Consider the following 23,692-nt stretch of genomic DNA (forward strand, 5'->3'; position numbering starts at 1 on the left):
AAAAAAAAAAAACCTCTCTCAAAAGGGAAGAAGTTAACCTTGCCCTCATGAGAGAGCATTTTTAAGTATTTTTAAGATGGAAAAAAAAAAGGAAAAAAAAATGATGGGAAAGATTATTAAATTTAACTAATAATGCCATAATCACAAAACTAAAACAAATATTTTCATTGAAAACATTTTAAGTTCTTTTTTTTTTTTTTTAAAGATTTTATTTATTTGACAGAGAGAGACACAGCAAGAGAGGGAACACAAGCAGGGGCAGAGGGAGAGGGAGAAGCAGGCTTCCCGCGAAGCAGGAGCCAGATGTGGGGCTCGATCCCAGGACTCTGGGATCATGACCTGAGCTAAAGGCAGACACTTAACGACTGAGCCACCCAGGCGCCCCTTAAGTTCTTTCTTAACATTATTTTCGTATTCGTGAATTTTTATTTCTCTTCATTTACCTATCACACAGTTTCCTAGGTATTTCATTTTTATGGAAAAGTTGTTCACTTAAAATGCTCAGCTGGGCCAAAACAAAGCTTATCATTATACATATGCAACTTTCTCCTCTAATTAAAAAAAAATAAGATTATAGAGAGAAAACCTGGTTTTACTTTTTAACAACTGCTATTGCCCGGCTGTGGGAAAATTGGCATGAGTAATAACAGTCTATGTAAGAAAAGGAAATGTTTCTAGAGTATTCCTCCAGCATCAGCCATCTTTTGACATTCTTTGGTAAAAACACGTTAGTCTTAGCCATATACTCATCATATCTGAAACGATAAGGGCTTACAGAGGCATGACTCTGGGATAAGCCAGATTATCTTCTATTAAAAACCAAATTAACCAGCCTCTTTCTCTCACCTTTTCTACAAAAATGATTAAGAAAACAGCCTGCCTGAAATCTAACTACTATTTGTCAGTCAAATACAATAAAATATAAAAAGGATTATTTGCTAATCAGGGAGTAGGGGAAGCTAAAAAAGTATCTCTCAATAACCTATTTCTATTCTGTAAAAGGGCCCCTGTGATACCAAAATCTACTTTCATGTAGAATCATCTTCACCTTCACTAGTTTAGGAAAAAACAAGGCAGTTTATCTGTCATTTTACATAAATGCTTTAACATTACGTGCTGTTTCTTGGACAAATTAAGAGTCAATTACTTTTTACTTTCAAAGGAAAAATAAAGCCTAATCAAAGGACTGCATCATGCTGTCATATAACCCTGTATAGTTGAGATTCTTTTCCCCTGAATTTCTAAAAACGTAGCATTTTGCTAAAATATCTAGGTGGCAGACATCTTTAGGAATTCCATCCAGCTTGCAACACCACTCCTTACTCTGAAAACAGCCTGTCAAATCTCTAATCATCGGGTATTTGCTACATGATCTTGCTTCCCTGGCCAAAACTGATGGTACCAAGGGGCAACTGATATTTTAGCAAGCCAAACAATCTTTCTCCCAAGAAAATGCAAATAAGACTGAGAGAAACAGCCAGGTAGTTTAGGCTGGTTGGTTAAAAGAGGAGATTAAACCTGTGGGGTGAACAGAGAAACAATAGTTAGCTAGCTGACAGAGAGAAAATAAAGTAAAAACATAAAGCAAACAAAAAATGGAATCCCAGTTCTAGTCAAGTCTTGAGGCCCAGCTACATTCTATCCCTTGAGTTTCCTGAAAGCCATTTATCTTTGCTCTAAATTCTCTTGCATCGCTCAAAGCTACATCAAGTTAGTTCCTAGTACTTAAAACCAAAAAGTCCTAATAAATATAACACACCTTCACCTTCTTCATCCTCTTCACCTTCTTCCTCTTCATCTTCTTCTTCTTCCTCAGGGATACTGTCTACTGTATGGCGATCATCCTCATCTTCATCTTCTTCTTCCTCTACATCCACATCATCTTCATCATCTTCTCCTTCTTCTTGCTGTTCTTCTTCTACTTCTCCTTCATCAGAATACTGCCCTTCCTGGGGAACAGAATTCCGATCAGGAGAAATGGGTTCAAAGTAATCTTCTCTATGAGAAGCATCCTCTTCCTTATCACCAGACACTGAAAAATTGAGATTTAAGAGACAGAGTATTTTAATGGTTTAAATAACATAAGGTAGCAGGACTGGAATACTGTAGCTACTTAATGCCATTTTGGATGATTTAGCTCATAAATACCCTTTTAAAAAAAGTGGTAGAATTGTCTGCTTTTAAAAATATTAGGAGTATGTACTGCATAATTTTATACAGTGAGAATTAATAAAGTACACTATTTTATCTTCTAACACCAGAAACTAATCCTTTTCTTTTCAGCTATTAAGTACACAGGTTATTATCTCTTCCAATACATACTGCTTATTTTTAACTAGTACTCTTCTGTATATAACACTACAACACCTTATTTTCAAAGCAATGTTGGTACAGTTTCAAATGAATGAACTGATTTTTTTTTTTAAACAAGTTCACCTGCCAACAGAAAAACAAAAGGAAATACTGCACAGGAAAAGGGTAGCGGGCATTCATTAAGATCGATTACCTACATCTACTTTTCTTCCTTTAATCAAAAAGCACTATAACATTAATCAAGGTGAGGGGGACCGATTTTATTCATACCTGGCAAAGGTATGGGATCATCTTCATCATCATCAGGTGGAGGTGGTCCTGGAGGAGTTCTTGGTCCCCTTGGCTGTGGTCTTGGAGGGCTTCCATTAAATTGATCTTCTTTCTCCCCATCAGCTAGTTTTAGTAGAGACAGAAAAAGAACTTTCAAATTATTAAAATAAAGTGAAATGAATGCATGACAAAAATGCTGTTAATCATTTGAGTTTTTCATCTTCAGAATTTATTGATAAACTCTTCCTTCCCAACATCTAACAAATTTTACTGATTAATTTATATTACAAAAGTTAGAATTTCTGACTTCCCACATACTAAAATATACTCTTGGGCATTATCCCAGAGAAATGAAGACTTACTTTCCTTAGAAAGATGTACACAAAAAGCTGTTCATAACAGCCTTATTTGCAAAAGTCAAAAACTGGAAACTACTTAAGTGTCCTTCAGTGGTTGAACAGCTAAATAAACTATGATATATCCATACTAATGTAATATTATCCAGCAATTAAAAAGAATGAACTATTGATACACACAACAAAGTGGATGAACTTCAAAGAATTTATGCTGATTGGAAAAGGCCAATCTCAAAAAGATACCTACTGCATGATTCCATTTATGTAATATTCATGAAGTAATATAATTATAGAGTTGGAGAACAGATTAGTGGCTGCCAAAGGTTAGGGATGGGTGGCATGCGTGTAGCTATTAAAGAATAATACCAGAATAACTTGATGGTACAATCAAGTATCTTGACTGTAGTGGTGGTTATGAAAAGCTATACATAACATAAAGCTGCATACAGCTACACATACACACACACACACACACACACACAAAGTGCATGTACAATTGGTGAAATCTGAACAAGCTTTATAGAAAATTTTGTTTTGATATTGTTCTACAGTTGTAAAAGCGGTTATCAGTGGCGGAACCTGGGGAAAGAGTGCACAGGACTTCCTCATGCAGTTCTTCGCAACCTCTTATGGATCTATAATCATTTCAGAATAAAAAACAAAAACAGGGGCGCCTGGGCGGCTCAGTCTTTAAGCGTCTGCCTACAGCTCAGGTCATGATCCCAGGGTACTGGAGTCAAACCCCTGCATCGGGCTCCCTGCTCAGTGGGAAGCCTGCTTCTCCCTCTCCCACTCCCACTGCTTGTGTTCCCTCTCTCGCGTTCTCTCTCTCTGTCAAATAAATAAAATATAATCTTAAAAAAAAAAACTAAAAACATACATACATTCATATACAGAAAATGTATGAGCACAAGTGTCAATTTTAAAACAAGTCAGTAAATTAAACAAAAATTCTGAGTAGCCACTATGTATATTAGGCACTGTGATTAAGACTAGATGTGATATGATAAGGCTAGAAACACAAATGCAAGTAAAACATACTCTCAGTCCACAAGGAGTTCAAAGTCAGGAAAAAAAAGAAAGACAAATGAGCACAGAAAACTGAAGGATTAAAAGAAAAAGAAAAGTGATGGGGCATCTGGGTGGCTCAGTCGATTGGTTTCCACTCAGGTCATGATCTTATGGGTCGTGAGAACATACCACATGCTCAGCAGGGAGTTTGCTCGGGATTCTCTCTCCCTCTCCCTTTGCCCCTGTCCCCACCCCATCCCCCACCCCGTGCTTTCACTCTCTCTCTCTCTCAAATAAGTGGTAAGTCTTTAAAAAAGAAAAGTGAAAGATTAACTTTACTGAACAGGTAAGATTTAAGAAAAGAGATGAAAGGGGTGCCTGGGTGGCGAAGTCAGTTGAGCATCTGACTCAGTTTGGGCTCAGGTCCTAATCTCAGGGTCATGGGATCGAGCCCTACATGGGGCTCCATGCTCGGGGCAGAGTCTGCTTAAGAGTCTTTCTCCCTCTGAGACAAACCATAAGAGACTCTTATCATAGGGAACAAACTGAGGGTTGCTGGAGGGGAGAGAGGTAAGGGAATGGGGTAACTGGGTGACAGACATTAAGGAGGGCACGTGATGCAATGAACACTGGGCATTATATAAGACTGATGAATCACTGACCTCTACCTCAGAAACCAATAATACGTTATATGTTAATTAGCTGAATTTAAATTTAAAAAAAAGATTCTTTCTCCCTCTCTCTCTGCCCCCTCCCCTCTGTAAAATAAATAAATAAATCTTTAAAAAAGAAGAGACGAAAATACAGTGTGTGACTATGAGAGACAAAGAGTTCACATCACACTATTATATCATGCTTAAGAGGAGGTCATTGTATTGGCTCATTAAATGTTCACTGTAAAGCAAAAGACTTTTCCCTAGTGACCTCAATTATAATTTCAAAATGTATTCCTGAATCTCCTTATTTCAACAGCTTACAGTGAATAATACTGGAATAAGGAGAAGAGATCCTGGGAAACAGGACTCCAGCTGCCTGCCTTATAGAAGGAAAGCCACTGAAATTTAATAGAGTTCTTATTTTTCTTGTCTCCAGTTAATGAGCAAAAGGTTCTCAAAAATGGGGAAAAATCTGCATTTAGACATCTAACCAAATCTGAAATGCACTCCTGAAAAAAAAAAAATTAATATGAGTATTCTAAGAATATATACCAAACTTACTGCCTATTCCTCAATTCCTTTGGAGATACTTTTGATATTAAACCATGAGTAACCACTGGATTACATTTACATATTTTAAATTAAAAAACCTCAGGTCAATTCAAACAGCATTCTAGGAAAATAGAGGAAGAAAATAAAATATAACCACTTCAACATAAAAAGAAACTCCTATAGGAAAGAATTGGGAGACTGACTGATATCTTCTCAAGTTTTAAGAAAGGTTCAAAGGGTGAAAGAGCTTTTGAATTACCTTTTCCTACTATAATAAACATAAGTGTCACTGACAAAGACAAATTTAAAATTCTCACCATGTTTTGGATTCCTTTTCAAACTTGGCTGTGGCTGAGGAGGAGGTGGAGGTGGTGGTGGTGGAGGTGGAGAGTCTCTGTCATGACTTATCACTCTATCCACTGATCCATATATTGCCAGTGTCAGACAATTGTACCAGCCTCTTAACACCAAACCATCAGTATTCACCTAATTTGTTGGGGGAAAATATCTTTCAAGTTAATGTTTTAATATGCCAAAAGTAAACTGATATCAAATTACTTTGTGGTTAAACTGAAGTCTTTAAAAGTATGCTGAAACTGCAAAGGTCAATACTGGTGGAAATTTACCCAGAGGCATAGCTTTTATATGGCCCTCCAGAATTGCCATACCTAAACCTGTCTCAAGACTACATCTCCCCTGTCTGATACCTTATGTCAACTCTGTTCAAAAAGCATAACCAGATTCCCAATCAAGAGAATAGAAATGAGAACAAAATTAAGTGGGAGTTACTGCCAATTAATAAATTAAGCCCCAATAGTTAAATAGGTCATGGAAGTGCACAAAAGCACAAACTGTGCCCAGTCTGAAGAATTATAAAGTCCACAAAATTGTATAGCATTCTTTTTACATGCTCAACTCATACATGCAGATATATATATATATATATATTTTTAAAGATTTTATTTATTTATTTGAGAGAGAATGAGATAGAGAAAGAGAGCATGAGAGGGGGGAGGGTCAGAGGGAGAAGCAGACTCCCCGCTGAGCAGGGAGCCCGATGTGGGACTTGATCCCGGGACTCCAGGATCATGACCTGAGCTGAAGGCAGTCGCTTAACCAACTGAGCCACCCAGGTGCGCGCAGATATATTTTATATACCCGCACTGTACTTAAAAACTAAGGGTAAGGGGCACCTGGGTGGCTCAGTCAGTTAAGCGTCTGCCTTCGGCTCAGGTCATGATCCCAGGGTCCTGGGATCGAGCCCCGCATCGGGCTTCCTGCTCGGTGGGGAGCCTGCTTCTCCCTCTCCCACTCGCCCTGCTTGTGTTCCCTCTCTCGCTGTATCTCTCTCTGCCAAATAAATAAAATCTTAAAAAAAAAAAAAAACAACTAAGGGTAACCAGAAGTATTAAAGTGTTTTTGCAAAGAAACTTTCTCCTAAAAAGATCAAAGACTTTATCAATGCCATCAATCCTCAATATTTTCTTTTGTTTTTCAATACTTATCTACATTAATTGCTGTATTTTCAGAATAACTATGAGAGGTAGCCAGAGTGAGTATCCTCCACAGGTAAGAAAATCAGAGTGTCAGTAGAAGAACCTGAACTAGAAACCAAAGCTCCTGACTTCTGAGTTCTTTCCACTCTACCATGTTGAGTAAAGATGAAGTAATAAGTAGTAATAGAGCCCCTTCTAAAGGCATGATAAGGAAGAAAGAAATTATTATTTTCCTTGCTAACTCTAGCAAACTCCAGTAAGGGGAAACTAGGGGCCAGAAGAAAGGCTCAAAGACTATGTCCAGGGATCAACAGATTTTAAACAGAAGCCCCACTGGAAGACAAATAAAGAGATAAGGAAGATAATTTTTAGTCTAAACAGAATGTAGAGGATTAAATACCCACCTCCCCACCAAAAAAACAAATAGACTAAATAGTCCCATATTAGATCACAGTGATTTTTACATTTCTGATTGTCCATGATTTAGCTCTTCCAAATGCTTCCAGAATGGCATTTTGTATATCAAGAAATAAGGCATACTTTTGATATGAAAAGGAAGAGATATAAAATATGTATTTGTTAAGAAACCTAAGCCACAGTGGTGTCTAATAACAATTTACCTTCCTGTCATCTTCTGAACTTGCTCACCTAAAGAAAAGAAGGGAAAGCACAAATGCTGGCCTCTTCCTGACTCACATTAGAATTAGAGGAAGAAAGAGCTTTATGGGTAGACAATGACATTACATTGTCTTTGCTCCATTTTAAAATAGCTTCTAGACACAAGAGGAATCAGACAAGAAATGATGTTATCCTGCAGCACTAGAACCAAATAGGCTGATATTCTGCATCACTGGTTTATTTAGATCAAAACTTTAAAGTGAAAACAAACAGTAGGAACAAGATGAAAACTGACTTCTGCAATTACCTTTGAGTTGGGTCTAAAGATGATAGAAGTGTTCTCATCATATTCCAGGCTGCCAAAAGAGTAGGAATAAATATATAGGCTCAAACACTGAACATCACAGTTCATGAAGAAGACTTTCTAAATGTTTATGTTTTAATAAAACCAAATGCTAGATTATTTTAATAAACCACAAAGTTTAGTTTTAATTTACTCCTCCCAAAAAGTTATCAAGTGTAAAACAAACTCCCCAGAGATTCTGATTTAACTGGTCTGGGATGGGCATAGGTATCAGTATTTTTTTTTAAAGCATCCCAGCTTTAAAAAAAAAAAAAAAAAAATGCATCCCAGGTAATCGCAATATACAGCCGAAGTAGAGAACCATTGCATTATAGCCTTCCAAAAATGTATAATGGGACGAAACAGAGAAAAGTACCTATTTTTATCAAGTAGGTATTAACATAAGAAAAACATTCTATAATATTAAAAATTAGCTGCTTCCGATTATTTAGGTTCCCTTCATTTTTTTTTTAAGTTAAATTATCAATATAAGTTAATAATAACTGAAAGAAGGATCAATTAAATAATAATTAAATCTAAAAAACTGTTAATTCCTGGACAGGGATAGAAATTTTTCCATTTTTAAGCCACCTTTAAATTTTTTATTTTATAAATGAGTTCTAAGTACTCATTTAATGGTCAATTATTTTGCAAATATCAAAACAACTAGTTTTAATAATACCAAGCACGTATTAGATAATCCAACATGGGGGTTTCTATTAACAAAATTCTCACTTTACAAAATATGACCATGGAATTTTAAATTATGTAGCAGTGTGATGTAAAAGACACAAATTATTAGCTCTCAATGTGTTTACACAGTTCTTTTAAAGAAATTAAAAAGCAATCTTTTCCAAATTAGGTTATTATCAAATCATTTGATATGTATAAGAAATGTATACACCAATAAAAAGCAAACAAAAGATGGCTAATGTTTCATACATTTAAAATTTTATTTTATAAAGAAACTCAGCATCTTCTTAGGAGCTTGATATTTCTTTAATAATGCCAACTGGTCAAATAAATCCTTTCCTTCTATCTAAAGAATAAAAAGGTTTGCCTACTAATTCCTGAGTTTCTGGTGAAATTACCTAGTAGGTACATACCTTCCCAACCTATCGAAAACTGGGGCACTTGGTTTGCTTACATTGTTAAAGAATAAGTCTAATTGAAATGTGTGCGGAGAGGTCTCCCTGTGAATGAAACAAAGTTGAAACGTCAGCCTTTGTAATAATCAGTTCCTAAATTAAAACAAAAGACAAAATAAGTACAAATTTAAAAGCAATTCTAGAATTATATCTTAAGATTTAAATAAAAATATATAGTTAATTGTAATATTTTCCATAATTTTATTCATATCCAATTTTCAAGCAGGCAACTTCACTTTAAGTATTACTGAAAGTGAAATTTTAATAATCAAGTATCTTTAGCCTGCTACTTGGACCATACTAACACACGTAAATATTTTTAAATTTTAATGTATTATAAAAGCAAATGCTAATTAATTGTGACATGTAATTTTATAATTCTTTATAGCATGATTCCCTTCCATTAGCATAAAGAATGAGGAGTTAACTAACTTCAAGTTATATAATTACAATTTGATTTCAACCTAACCAACATTAATACAAGATTATAGCATCAGAGCCCTAAATTGTGACTTAAAGCCTAAATCCCTATTTGTATAGCAACAATCTGCATAAATATTTTGATTCTTTTTTAGATTTATATAGTTAAGAGTAAAGCCTATTTAATTTGTGTTAGAATGAAATCTTACTTGATATATATTTCACCCTTGGCTGAAATTCCTTAGACTCAACTGAAAACCTTGATTTTAAATACCACATATTTTATTATTTACAAAAAATCCAAATGGAGAAAGTGTAATGCCCCGAGTATATCAAACAGGTTCCCTCATGCACAGATTGAAGTAAAAGCAGGTGCAATCGTTCTGAAAAGCAATATGGCAATAAAATTCAGGAGAATGAGAAAATGTTCACACCATCTGATCCAGAAATACTTTTTTCTAAGAAGCGTTTCTATGGAAACAGTTATACAAAGATTTTTTCAAGAGGATGCTCACCATACTCTCACTTGTAATTTGAAAAATAAAAAACACCTTATGATCCCCACATAGGAAACTAGCCAAATAACTTACAGTACAGTAGTACCCCGTTATCCACAGGGGATACGTTCCAAGACCCCAATGGATGCCTGAAACCATGGATTGTACTGAACCCTATATATACTACATTTTTTCTTATATATATATACCTACAATTTATAATTAGGCACAGTAAGAGATTAACAACTAAGAATAAAATATAACAATTATAATATACCATAATAAAAGTTATATGAATGTGGTCTCTCTCAAAATATTGTGCTGAACTCACTCTTCTTCTTGTGATATGAGATGATAAAATGTCTATGTGATGAGATGAAGTGAGGTGAGTGACACAGGCATTGTGACTTAGCGTTGGGCTACTACTGACCTTCTGACGATCTGTCAGAAGGAGGATCATCTGCTTCTAGACTGCGGTTGACCGCAGGTAACTGAAACCCGGAAAGTGAAACGGTGGATAAGGGGGGACTACTGTACAGTCATTCATTTAGATTATGCAACCACTAGAAATCATATTTTCAAATAATACTTAATGATGTGAAAGTAGTCCTGATACAATGTTAAGTAAAATAAAGAAATACACAAAATTAGTATATAGTTGGGTCAGAGTAGCATACCTTTACCTTACCCAAATTCAACTATTTATGTGCTCAACATCTCTAGTCTTTCCCTCCCATCCTTCTTCAAACCAGACCCTGGCCTTCAATACCTCAAGGAAAGGGAAAAGGGCTCAAATGCAAATTCTTGACTTTTGAGGCCCCAAAGACTCAGGTGCTAGTCACTGAAAAGTGATTTAAAAAATCAATGGTGAGATGCCTGGGTGGCTCATTCGGTTAATCATCTGCCTTCAGCTCAGGTCATGATTCCAGGGTCTTGAAATCGAGTCCCGCATCAGGCTCCTTGCTCAACAAGGAGCCTGCTTCTCTCTCTGCCTGCCTTTCTCCCTGCTTGTGCTCTCTCTCTCTCTAACAAATAAAGAAAATCTTTTTTAAAAATAAAAATAAAATAAAGAATCAATGATAATTTGACTGCACTATACTTTCATCTTAAAACTTGTTGACCCAAACCTAACCTCACGCAAGATACCACATTTACAAAAAATAACAAAATATACAAACACACATAAACATTAAATAACACAAGCATCAAATGTAAGGATTTTCTCAGGATGGAGGAATTAAAGGCATTTTAATTTTACCTATACATTTCTGAGTTTTATAATGAGAAAAAACACTACTGTAAAGTATGCTGCACAAACATTACTTGATCTCTAACATTACTTCCCAACATCTTACATTTGCATGACTGTATTAATACTTCATTTTACTGTTCTACAACATATTAATCACATATAAAGTTGTTCCTGATAATTTCATATTTGGAATTATTAAAACATGAACTGCCATTCACCCCCAGCTAAGAAACAGGTAAGAGAGATAAGAGGATAGAATATGTAACAATACTCCTACCAGTTGCAGCCAATGACAGAAATCCATTTTGCCTGCTGTGCCAGCCAATGTCCAAGATAGCCCCCCAAAGACCCCTCATTTCTGACACCTTTGTGTAGTTCCCTCCCACACTGTACCAGCAGAATACGTAATCAACAGAATATGGTAAAAATGACAGTATGCCATTTCTGATATTAAGTTATAAGCATGCTCTCTCACTCTTGGATCACTGGCTCTGTAGGAACCCATGTTTTGACATGAGCAGCCCCATAGAGAGGGTCTCCTGGCAAGGAACTGAAGTCTCCTGACAAGAGCCATGTGAGTGAGCTTCTAAGCAAATTCTCCAGCCCCAGTCAAATCTGAGACTACAGCCCTGGCCTGTATCTTGATTATAACATCATGGGAGAACTTGAGCCAACTAAGCCACTTCTGGTTTCCTGACCCTCAGAAATAGTGTGAAATAATAAATATTTACTGTTTTAGGCTGCTAATTTTGCTGTAATCTGTTATGTAGCAATAGATAACAGACCTTCCTTGACCAAAAGCAGTACAATTACAGAAGACTGTTAGATACTCTATCATTCTTTGATCTTTCCCATTCTACACACATCTCCTTTAAAGGAAAAAATAGGAAGAAATTATAGTAAAACATGTTTTAATTTCCTTAAACATGGAAAAAAGATATGAAGTAAATTATGATTTCTCATTATAGTCATTAAACATTCTTATTGTTTTGTGTTTGTTTTACTTTTGAATGACTTGAAAACCTTTGAAGATTTTATATCTATTTCTACAAATAACCAACTACATTTCATAATTATGAAGAAATGAGCCCTTAACTTTGAATCTGTACCGTAACATTGACTACTAAGTAGCTGGTTTAACTCTTACAAGTAACAGAAATTAAGCCATCACAGCATGCACATAATGAAATGTGGTATTGAGACTGTAAGCTAAAAACTCACATAAATAAATGTATTATATTCATGCTTCCACAACCAAAATTTGGCTTATACTTCTAATTCATGTAATTAAAATAAGATGATAATGATTATTCATGTTACAACAAAGATCAAATTCCTGTTTTAGGTCAGCTGTTAAAGTTATCAACACCACATCAGAGACCATGTCTTACATTTTGCTTATTCCCACAGAGCCTAAGAAAGAGAAAGCATCAAACAACTATTTGCTAATTACAACTAAAGGATAATGTGAAACTAAAATTTATAAAAAAAGACACATGTATCAGGCTAAGAAGATCACTAAGTCAGAAAACTGGTATTATAAAATAATATAAAAGATATTTTTCTAAATATTCAGACTAATTCTTATTTATTTTCAAGGAAAAAAACAGGTTAAAAATAATTCATCTTAAAAAAAAGAGCCTTCGGGCACCTGGGTGGCTCAGTTGGTTAAGCGACTGCCTTCGGCTCAGGTCATGATCCTGGAGTCCCTGGATCGAGTCCCGCATCGGGCTCCCTGCTCAGCGGGGAGCCTGCTTCTCCCTCTGACCCTCCCCCCTCTCATGCTCTCTCTCTCTCATTCTCTCTCAAATAAATAAATAAAATCTTTAAAAAAAAAAAAAAAAAAGAGCCTTCATCTACTAGATTGTGCCACCCCAGAATATTTTAGAAAATATAAACCTATTTCACCAATTAAAAAATAAATGAAGAAAAAAATTTCATCTAGTACTTAGATCAAAAAATTGCTCTTTTCAGATTTATGATACATGGATTATATAGAAAGCCTATAGTCAATTACAATGCAACATAACATAACCATAACTGAATAAAGTTTTAGGATTTTTGTTTTTTTGTTTTTACTTCCAAAAGATTACCCTAAATTTTTATATTTAAGAGTATGTCTAGGACAATCTTTGGTCACAAACACTTTTAAAAAGAAAGCTGACTTACCCGTATGCTCTATTATCTGGCAGGCTGCTATGGGCTCTTACTCCTGGGGGTATGACTCGGACTTCATTGATATAAACCACACATGGAAAACGAACTACATCTATATGAGAACTTTGCTTTAAAAAAAAAAGGGAAGGAGAAGGACATACTGTAAGCAAAATACTTTGTCTATTCAAAATTTATTCATCTTCAATTTCTTTCTTTCAGAATGTCACAAATTTTCTTAAACTCCGTATCATTAAAACAGTGTTATTATATTATTTATAATACTGTAGAAATCATTGTTTTGAAAATAGCTGGTGATAAAATGTACTAATTAAATCTCTCCATGTGTGTATTAACATTTTCTGCAGCATATTTGCCTCTCTGCTGATGTTCTGCTTAGGCCAATACAGACCCACAATCCCTTACTGTGAAAGATGCCTTTCACAATACTAACTTACTGTGTTTTTAGAAAGGTAATATAATACAAATACTGCGTATTGCTTAACACCTGCTGCTTCTGGGGCAGTACCTTGTAATCAAAACATTATTTCTGCAACTACATGTATAAACATTCACACTAAATAAAGATTATAACTACCATGTCAGTTCAAATCAGATTGCATAGCCAAATGAATTTTTCTGCCATTTTTGACTTTCTGAATTATAGAGAAGAGACTAAGGATCTATGACTTTTGTGACAGCAGCTGAACTTGTATCCTAATTATTACAAATATACTGTAGATATTCCACAAATACTATAATAGACTTACACAAAAGAAATTAGCATTTTGTCTCAAACTTTGGTGCTATGTTTCCTTCCTGTAAGGAACTTCTTTTTTTAAGGATTTTATTTATTTATTTATTTGAGAGAGAGCGCGCACATGCATAAGTGAGGGGAGGAGCAGAGGGAGAGGGAGAATCTCAAACAGACTCCGTGCTGAGCACAGAGCAACGTGGGGCTTGATCTCATGACTCTGTGATCATGACCTGAGCTGAAACCAAGAGTTGGACACTTAACCGACTGAGCCACCCAGGTGCCCCTGTAAGGAACTTCTCTACTTAAACTGTACTATATAGAAGCTCCCTTGCTTACATGTTATAAATTCTCATTAGTACATACAAAGGAGGGATACCTGGGTGGCAGTTGGTTAAGCGGTTGCTTTCGGCTCTGGTCATGATCCCAGGGTCCCAAGATCAAGTCCCACATCAGGCTCCTTGCTCAGCAGAGAGCCTGCTTTTCCCCCTGCTTGAGCACTCTCTCGCTCTCGCTCTCTCTCTCTCTGACAAATAAATAAGATCTTTAAAAAATATATGTACAAAGGAAACTTAGAACAAAGTTCATTAATTGTATCTTCCTCTACCCTGCCCTATACTGATTTATTATTAGTATCAGTAGTTAGTGTGTAATTGCTGTGGACCTAAAAAAAAAAAAAAATGAACTTAAGGTTTTATGAACAGCCTTTCAAAATCTATTTTGTTTGTAAGTAGAAGAGTTTCTGCATAAGTTGCTACCCCTTTTATTCAATGTTTATTTCTAAACATTTATTAAATGTCTATTATGTTCCAAGGAATGCCAGGTCCCAAGGACACCAAGACAAAGACATGATTTCAGCCATTAAGGAAGAGACCATCTGCTGTGGTAGACATATTGCTATGATACAGACTCACACAGGATACTGTACAAAGTCAAAGGGGTACTTACCTAACTCAGGTTGTGGGCAAAAAATTGTGGGGAGGAAAAGAGGAGTATCAGGAAAGATTTCCCAAAAGAAGTAGCACCTGAGCTAAGTAAGTCTTAAAGGAAAACAAGAATTCATGGAAAAGGAGGAGAGGAAACAACTTCCCAAGCAAAGGGAGAAGCATGCACATAAGGAATGCAAACAAGACCTTGGAAGGTTCAAGAAACTGTAAGCATAGTTCACCATGGCTAGAGGGCAAAATGGGGGAGAGAGGGAAGTAGGACAGAGTAGCTAAACACAATCAATAAAATTACAAGAAAAAATTTTAAGATTTTATTTATTTGACAGAGAGAGAGCACAAGCGGTGGCGGGGGGCGGGGTGCAGCAGGGAGAGGGAGATGCAGACTCCCTGCTGAACAGGGAACCCGACACAGGGCTCGATCCCAGGAACCTGAGATCACGACCTGAGCCGAAGGCAGACACTTAACCAACTGAGCCACCCAGGCGCCCCAAGAAATAAAATTTTTATCCACTGCCATGGGTCAACTCCAAATCTAAATCACCATTTAGGACCTCTCTCCCAAGCCCCAGACCACTATAACCAACTGCCAACCAGACACCTCCACTTCAGTGTCCTTTTGGCACCACAAACTCAACAAGCCAAAACTGAAATCTTCTGTATCAGTAATAATAACACCATCCACACGATGGCCAAGAGAGAAACCATTATCACCCTTTGCTTCTTCCTCATTCTTTCACCTGTATCATTCATTTAAACATCAAGTCCTATTGATTAAACCTCTAAATAGCTCTCAAATCTGTGTATTTCTCGGGGCACTTGGGTGGCTCATTCGGTTGAGCATCTGCCTTCGGCTCAGGTCATGATCCCAAGGGTCTTGGGATCAAGTCCTGCATCAGGCTCCCCACTCAGCAGAGAGCCTGCTTCTCCCTCTCCTTCTGCCCCTACCCCCCTCACTCGCGTTCTCAAACACACTGCTCTCTCTCTCAAATAAATAATCTTGAAAAACCTGTGTATTTCAGGGTGGCTGGGTGGCTCAGTGGGTTAAGCGTCTGCCTTCGGCTCAGGTCATGGGATCAAGCCCCACATCGTGCTCCCTGCTCAGGCATGGAGTCTGCTCCTCCCTCTCCATATGCCCCTCCCCGCCTCCCGCTTGTGCTCTCTCTCTCAAATAAATAAAATCTTTAAAAAAAAAGCTGTGTATTTCTCTCCATTATTGCTGTCACTTCTCTAGTTCTAGACACCATGCACACTAATCTGGATTACAACAATAAGATCCTTACTGGTTTTGTGCTTCTTTCTTGCTCCCCCGTCCAACCCATTCTCCTATTGCAGTGTGGTCCTTCTAGAAGGTAAATGTATCACTCCCCTGTTCCTTAATGTCCCCAGGCCAAATTCCTTGTCTAATAAACAAATACGGTCTCTTCTTATCACTCCAAATTTATAGCCCCAACATACCATGCTCTTTCTCACCTTCATGCTAATATATCTGCTCCCACACTCCTCTGTCCCACCTCCTTTTAAAGGTCAACTTTCTCTTGAAAGCTGTGCCAGAGCAAGTCTAAATAGGTGCCTCTCCCGGTGAATCAAAAGCCTCATATCAAACTAAATTGTAATCGCTTCTTTTCTCTCTCCCATTGGAGTGGTATTTCAAGAAGACAAGAACCAAGTCTCAGTTTACTGTTACATTCATAGTGCCTAGCATATTCATTTAATGAATGACTTTTAATAAGTGCTTAATAAAAGCTGACTGAATTGTTTTCAGAAAGTTAAAAATATTACAGTGAAGTAGGGGCTTAAGATATCTCGAGGAGTACAGGGGCACCTGTGTGGTTCAGTTGGTTAAGTGCCTGACTTCGGCTCAGGTCATGATCTCACGGTTCTGGGATTGAGCCTCACATCGAACCCCACATCGGGCTCCCAGATCAGCAGAGAGTCTGCTTCTCCCTCTTCTTCTCCCTCTGCCCCTCCCCCAGCTCATGTGCGTGCTCGCTCTCTCTCAAATAAATAAAATCTTAAAAAAAAAAAAAAAAAGATATCAGGACACCACAGTGGCTCAGTCTGCCTTCAGCTCAGGTCATGATCCCAGGGTACTAGGATCGAGTCCCACATCAGGGCTCCTTGCTCAGCGGGGAGCCTGCTTCTCCCTCTGCCTGCCGCTCCCCCTGCTTGTGCTCTCTCTCTCTCTCCCTCTCTGACAAATAAATAAAATCTTTAAAAAATTAAATTAAATTAAAAAAAGATACCTAGAGGAGTACATAAACCTAAGAACACAGGTTGGCAATGGGAAATCAAGAGAGATTTATGACTATGGAGGTAATAGGAATGTGAAGAATAAATTGGTCAAATTCCAGGACTCTGACCCACATTTACCTTCAGAAAGAGTTCCTGTGTGTCAAAGCATAGCTGTCTCCCCCACGTCACTCTTCTGTCCCTGAAAATATTTTCTCTTCTCTTTTTATACTCTCCTTAAAGGTAAGCTAAGGCTATCTCATCTATTTCTACCACTTCCATTATCACTTTTATTCAGATATGTTCCAAAGTGGTTTCTTTGGACTGGGGAGCCTGGGTGGCTCAGTGTGTTTAGTGCCTGACTCTTGGTATCGGCTCAGGTCCTGATCTCAGGGTCATGGGACCTAGCCCCAAGTCAGGCTCTGCACTGAGTGTGGAGCCTACTTGGGATTCTCTCTCTCCCTCTCCAGATAGATAGATAGATAGATAGATAGATAGATAGATGGATAGATAAATAAATAAATAAATATTCTCTTTACCCCTTTCCCTCTGCCCTCCACGCCCACCCCCCCAAAAAAATAAATAAAATAAAATGAAGTAGGATTTTCTAGCATCAATCACTCTTGTAAGACTGTATTTTAACCCAGCAATTCCACTCCAGAAAGTAATAAATAATTAAAGATGCACTGGGGTGCCTGGGTGGCTCAGTGAGTTAAATATCCGACTCCTGACCTCAGCTCAGGTCTTGATTTCAGGGTCATGAGTTCAAGCCCCACACTGGGCTCCACACTGGGCATAGAAACTACTTAAAAAAATAAAAATAGGGGCGCCTGGGTGGCTCAGTCGTTAAGCGTCTGCCTTCAGCTCAGGTCATGATCCCAGGGTCCTGGGATCGAGCCCCGCATCGGGCTCCCTGCTCAGCGGGAAGCCTGCTTTTCCCTCTCCCACTCCCCCGCTTGTGTTCCCTCTCTCGCTGTGTCTCTGTCAAATAAATAAATAAAATCTTAAAAATAAATAAATAGGGCGCCTGGGTGGCTCAGATGGTTAAGCCTCTGCCTTCGGCTCAGGTCGTGATCCCAGGGTCCTGGGATCGAGTCCCACATCCAGCTCCCTGCTCAGCAGAGAGCCTGCTTCTCCCTCTCCCTCTGCACCTCCCCCTGCTAATGCTCTCTTTCTCTTTATCTCTCTGTCCCAAATGAATAAAGAAAAAATAAATAAATAAATAAATAGAGATATATAAATAATAGCACTACCACTTAAAGAAATATTATGCAGCCCAAAAAATGGTATTATATAGAATATTTAGGGAAAGACTCAGGATAGCTAGAGGACAGGAATAAGAAAAAGACATACTTTTTATTGTATACCCTTCTGTACCTTTTGAATTTGTACCTCATACATGTGTTACCTTGTTATAATAAAAGATAATGTTTTAAAACAAAGTATACTGGGCGCCTGGGTGGCTCAGTTGGTTAAGCAACTGCCTTCAGCTCAGGTCATGATCCCAGGGTCCTGGGATCGAGTCCCGCATTGGGCTCCCTGCTCTACGGGGAGCTTGCTTCTCCCTCTCCCACTCCCCCTGCTTGTGTTCTCTCTCTCGCTGTGTCTCTCTCTGTCAAATAAATAAATAAAATCTTTAAAAATAAAAAAATAAAAATAAATAAATAAAACAAAGTATACTTTTAAAATGTTATGTAAGCATAACTCTTGGTCTATAAAGATGCACGACACATTGTTAGGTGAGAAAAGAAACCACAAAACAGTAATACAGTATAGGTATGCTAATGTGGGTGATGGTGTATACATTTCGGCATATATGTATCTACTAGAGGATGTGGAAAAAAAATTTAAAAAGCTGTTAATCATAGCTAGGACTAAGAAAGGCGAGACTATGAAAGCCTTTGCTTTTCTGTACTTTCTCATTTTTCTATAATGAAATTAAAATTTACTAAAATAAGTTATTTATTTTTTAAAAAGTGACATAAAAACCACAAACACAATTTGTAATTCATTTAGAACTACTAAAACCCCTTTCAGTGTTCCTCTTGGGAAATGTAAATAAGTATCTTCTTGGCCAGATTACAAACTCCTTTGAAAGCAAGGGCAATGGATTTGGGAGTTGTTTGGTTTTTTTTGTTTGTTTTTTTAAAGATTTTATTTATTTATTTGAGAGAGAGAGAATGAGAGAGAGCACATGAGAGAGGGGAGGGTCAGAGGGAGAAGCAGACTCCCTGCCAAGCAGGGAGCCCGATGCGGGACTCGATCCAGGGACTCCAGGATCATGACCTGAGCCGAAGGCAGTCGCTTAACCAACTGAGCCACCCAGGCGCCCGGGAGTTGTTTGTTTTCTTCTTTGTATTGCCCCTCCTAAACTGTAGCTCACCTTCGAAAGTATTTTTCGTAAGTAATTGTTAAAACAGATTCCCAACTTCCTACTGAGCAAATCTCTCTGGTGTACCACTAAACACATCAAAAACTAAAATTACCTTGTTCCCAACACTCCCAATTCCAGACTTTTCTATTTCTATCAATGGTCCCACCAGTTCTCTAGTCTCTATAACTAGAACTCTATCATTTTTAACTACTCTTTCTCCCTCACACATCAGTTGCCATGCTGTCCATTCTATGTCCAAAATTTATCTCGTGCCTATCCCCTCCTACTTAGTCCCACTGAGACACAGTATGGCACTGCTTTAGAGCCAGGAAATACGCATTGGAATGCCTTAATCCAGCTATGCCACTTTAGGAAAGTCACCTAACCTCTCACACTCAAGTCTCCTTACCTATAAATTGGGGATAAGAATCTTTCAAAATTACTGAAAGGTAATTAGAGATAATATATTTAAATTACCAAATCACTGCATCTTGCACAAAATAAGCATTCAATAAACGCTGGCAATGATTACTGCCTACCTGTAACCTGGAACTTTGACTACATCTCACTTTTTCTTCTTGATTTGCTACCTCTAATTTTTCTGAACCATTTTAGGTATTACTGATCAATTAATCGATTTAATGTATTTTACTAGTCAATTAATTTGCCTGCTCAAAAAACTACCTACTTCCTACAAAATAAAGTCCATACTCCTTTAAAAAAAAAAATTATTTCTTTATTTGACAGAGAGAGACACAGCGAGAGAGGGAACACAAGCAGGGGGAGTGGGAGAGGGAGAAGCAGACTTCCGTGGAGCAGGGAGCCCGATGATGCGGGGCTCAATCCCAGGACCCTGGGATCAGGACCTGAGCCGAAAGCAGACGCTTAACGACTGAGCCACCCAGGCGCCCCAAGTCCATACTCCTTCGCTGAGCATTCAAGGAATTCCATGATCTGGCTTCGAACTGCCCTTCAGCAGCCGCTTCATACTAGGATTTTTGGCATTCTCTACAGAGGACTGACTACTCCAGGAGTCCCTGCTTTCTTATCTACAGCTGTGGAACATTTCTTCTTCTACCAAAGACCAAGTTCACATGTCAACTGCCTGGAAGTCTTACCTGATATTCTCAAATGAAGAGTCATTTCTCCCTCCCCTGAAATCACATAGCCTTTATTGATAGCACCTAAGGAAGCTAAATAAATATTGACTGGGGTCCTAATAATGTCAGACACAAATCGGCACTTTGGAATAAAGATGATAAACCCTGGGGCACCTGCGTGGCTCAGCCGGTAGAGCATGCAACTCTTGATCTCAGCCCCACATTGGGTGTAGAGCTTACTTCTTAAAAAAAGAGAGAAAGAGGGCGCCTGGGTGGCTCAGTTGGTTAAGCGACTGCCTTCGGCTCAGGTCATGATCCTGGAGTACCGGGATTGAGTCTCGCATGGGGCTCCCTGCTCAGCGGGGAGTCTGCTTCTCCCTCTGACCCTCCCCCCTCTCATGTACTCGCTCTCTCTCATTCTCTCTCTCTCTCAAATAAATAAAATCTTTAAAAAAATAAAAAATAAAAAAAAAAGAGAGAGAGAGGGAGAGAAAGATGATAAACCCCAAGGGATTCCCATTGCTTCTTTACGTACTTATCGCATTCTAACTTGAATTATAATTTTGTGGACCTAACCTCCAATACTTGGTTATAAACTCCTTGGGAACAAACAACTCAATGTTCCATATCCCCCACAAGGCCTTAGCCTTCCTTCAAGGCTCAGTTCAAATGTGATCTCTACTAAGCCTCCCACAATCACTGCCCAAATTGGTCCTATCCTCTCCTGGTCCTCAATGTTTGTCTAAGAATGAATGAAAAAACACTAGATTCTTAAATATGTAAGTGAATGAATGCTGATTTTCCTAAACTAGAATGCCACTAACTTATCCTATGCTTCTTTCATTTTTAATTGTTCTCTCTTACTGTACACATGACAGGTCTGTTCTGATCCATGAGTTTTTTAAAGCCCAGCTGGAAGTACAGTCAGAGAAGTACCGTCGTTGAACAAGCACAGCTAACTGAACCACAAGAAATGAGACCACAAATTCATTCATTGCCTGTTAGGACATGCTGAAGTTTCCAAAGTTTTGATTTTTACACACCTATAAACCATTCGTTGAAACAATTAGAAGACCAAAGTTGTCAACTTTTTATTTTGCCAAAGCATTAAGATACAACCACTACTCACTATCATCCCTAACTCCGAGGAAAGAAGAGTTCTCTAAATTAAGTTTACACTGAAAGAGACATGTGAGTTCTGGGTTGTTTTATTCTATGGACTTCGTTAATGTTCATTGTTGCCAGCTTTCGGGAACCTTTAGTTAGCCAGCTATATTCAATTTAATTATCACAGGGCCAGTCATACGTTCAAGGGCGCTCAAGTTATGACAGGACGACTCCTCCACAAGACCCCCACCCTCGCCCCTCAAAGACGACAGTGCAACTACGCTGTACAGTTTGATTACAATTCTCTCAATTCTTTCTTCGCACGTACTCTCCACGCAAAGGAGGTTCCGTGTATTTCATGCCCTACCGTGTGAAATCTTTCCAAGAGATAAGGATTAAAGTTTCAGGGCAAACTGGCGAACGCCGCACTCCTAAACCGAATGAGTGTCACATCTGGGCAGCACAACTCCTGTAAGGAAGGAGACCTAGCAGGAGGGATTCAGGAAACACGAAGCCTGCGTGACCTGCTCAGTCACCTATACGGTCAAACTCAAGCTGTCCAAGACCCCTCCCAAACACCACTTGAGGTAAACCTGAGAACCATGATCCTTCTCAACGCCCAAAGCTGACAGGAACAACAGCACAACAAAGGGGCAAGGCAAGCTGAGCAGCCAACTCGACCAAAGACAAGGGGAACTAACGGAAAGCAGGGAAATGAAGGGGCTACCGCCGCCCTCCCTCAGACGTGGTTGCCCACACCCAAGCTGGGGGGGAGGGGGCTGTGTATGTGAGGAGTTAAAGCGGCAATCGGCAGGGGGAAAAGTCGAGGCACGCCTAATGACCTTTTGTAAGGGTCCTCAAGTCGAGAAGCAGGGTCGGAATCAAGTCGTGAAACCTTACCTCAGCGCTAGGGTGTTTAAAAGTATCTAAAAATAGCAGCTCCATCGCCGAGTCTACCGCCATGTTTGCCGCGGGCGGGGGACAGGGGGAGGACTTCCGGGGCAGCGCTCCAACCTCGGCGACAGCGGCTCAGGAGAGGGAGAGACCGCAGCACTTCCGGTGACCAGAGCTCTGGCGCCGCAAGCCTGGGCCTATCCGGAAGAGTGGTGCTGCTGGAAGCCTCCGACCCCGCCTTCTCCAGCGCGGCGGAGGGCGCCCCGGGAGCGGAGAGCGGGGCGGAGGGGAGGAAAGGAGGGGGCTACGGCGTCGCCAGTGGTCCAAACCCTGTCCTTCTACCGCGTTGCTGAGCCACGACGGCCTTGGGATGGGGAGGTGCCGAGCAGGCTCTGGGGAGGGTGGAGGAGGGGTAGGGAACGCCGCCAACTGTGGACACCCGGCCCAGTGAAACATACTTTCCAAGCAAGCAGCCTTTCCAGAGCTGATACTTAGGCGAGGCTGAAGAGTAACACTTTAAGAAAGAAAAAAAAAAAACTTGTCTCAAAACGGAGAGATTTTTTTTTGTTTTCTCATCTGCAAATGTGAATGATAATGCCTAACCCACTGGCTTATTGTGAGAACTAATTGAAATAAAATCGAAGAATTCGTATAACGTGAAATGCCATGAACATACAAATATAGAGTGAAAAGTCTCACTGCCTCAGTGTTGATGAGCATTGGAGCAACAGGAGCTATTTTGTAGTCTAACCTGGCACAAGTGCTTGGGAGAGCGATTAGGAATTAGTAAAATAACTTTAGTAATTTTACTGTGCCTACCCCGAGTCTAGGATAATTCTCGCATATGTGCCCCAGGAAATACCTACGCATACAAGAATGTTCATGATAAAACTTAATAGTTACAAAAAATCTGTTAATTGACTAACAAGAATAAGTAAATTGTGGTATATGTATGCAATGTAATAGCATATAGCAGGTAGAAAAGAATGAACTAGTTGCATACCTACTAACATGGATAATCTGGATAAATCATAGATAAACATGGGAAAACAGGGCTAAGCAAACAGGTTGAAGAATATGTAGTGTAAAATAGCATTTATATAGTTCAAAACATGCAAAATAATATAACTTTTGGGGAGAATGTATATAAATTATAAAATTAAAAATGCGTTGGCATGATAAACACTACAATTTAAAGATG

General features: G+C 38.7%; 1 protein-coding gene across 1 annotated transcript in view; it reads right to left on the minus strand.

The window, feature by feature from the left end:
• Window positions 1–22,715, minus strand: part of VIRMA (vir like m6A methyltransferase associated) — a 51,090-nt gene extending 28,375 nt beyond the window's left edge. Inside the window, exons 1-7 of the mRNA XM_081817132.1 lie at window positions 22,498–22,715; window positions 13,102–13,217; window positions 8,722–8,808; window positions 7,580–7,628; window positions 5,476–5,644; window positions 2,584–2,706; window positions 1,722–2,032 (exon numbers count right to left, since the gene is read on the minus strand). Coding sequence (XP_081673258.1) covers window positions 1,722–2,032; window positions 2,584–2,706; window positions 5,476–5,644; window positions 7,580–7,628; window positions 8,722–8,808; window positions 13,102–13,217; window positions 22,498–22,560 — 918 coding nt within the window. The 5' untranslated portion in view covers window positions 22,561–22,715. The remainder of the gene's footprint in view (window positions 1–1,721; window positions 2,033–2,583; window positions 2,707–5,475; window positions 5,645–7,579; window positions 7,629–8,721; window positions 8,809–13,101; window positions 13,218–22,497) is intronic.
• Between the last annotated feature and the right edge of the window lie 977 nt (window positions 22,716–23,692).

The sequence above is a fragment of the Leptonychotes weddellii genome, chromosome 4 (genome assembly GCF_054177405.1).
Source record: "Leptonychotes weddellii isolate Sample4059 chromosome 4, ASM5417740v2, whole genome shotgun sequence".
Taxonomy (NCBI): domain Eukaryota; kingdom Metazoa; phylum Chordata; class Mammalia; order Carnivora; family Phocidae; genus Leptonychotes; species Leptonychotes weddellii.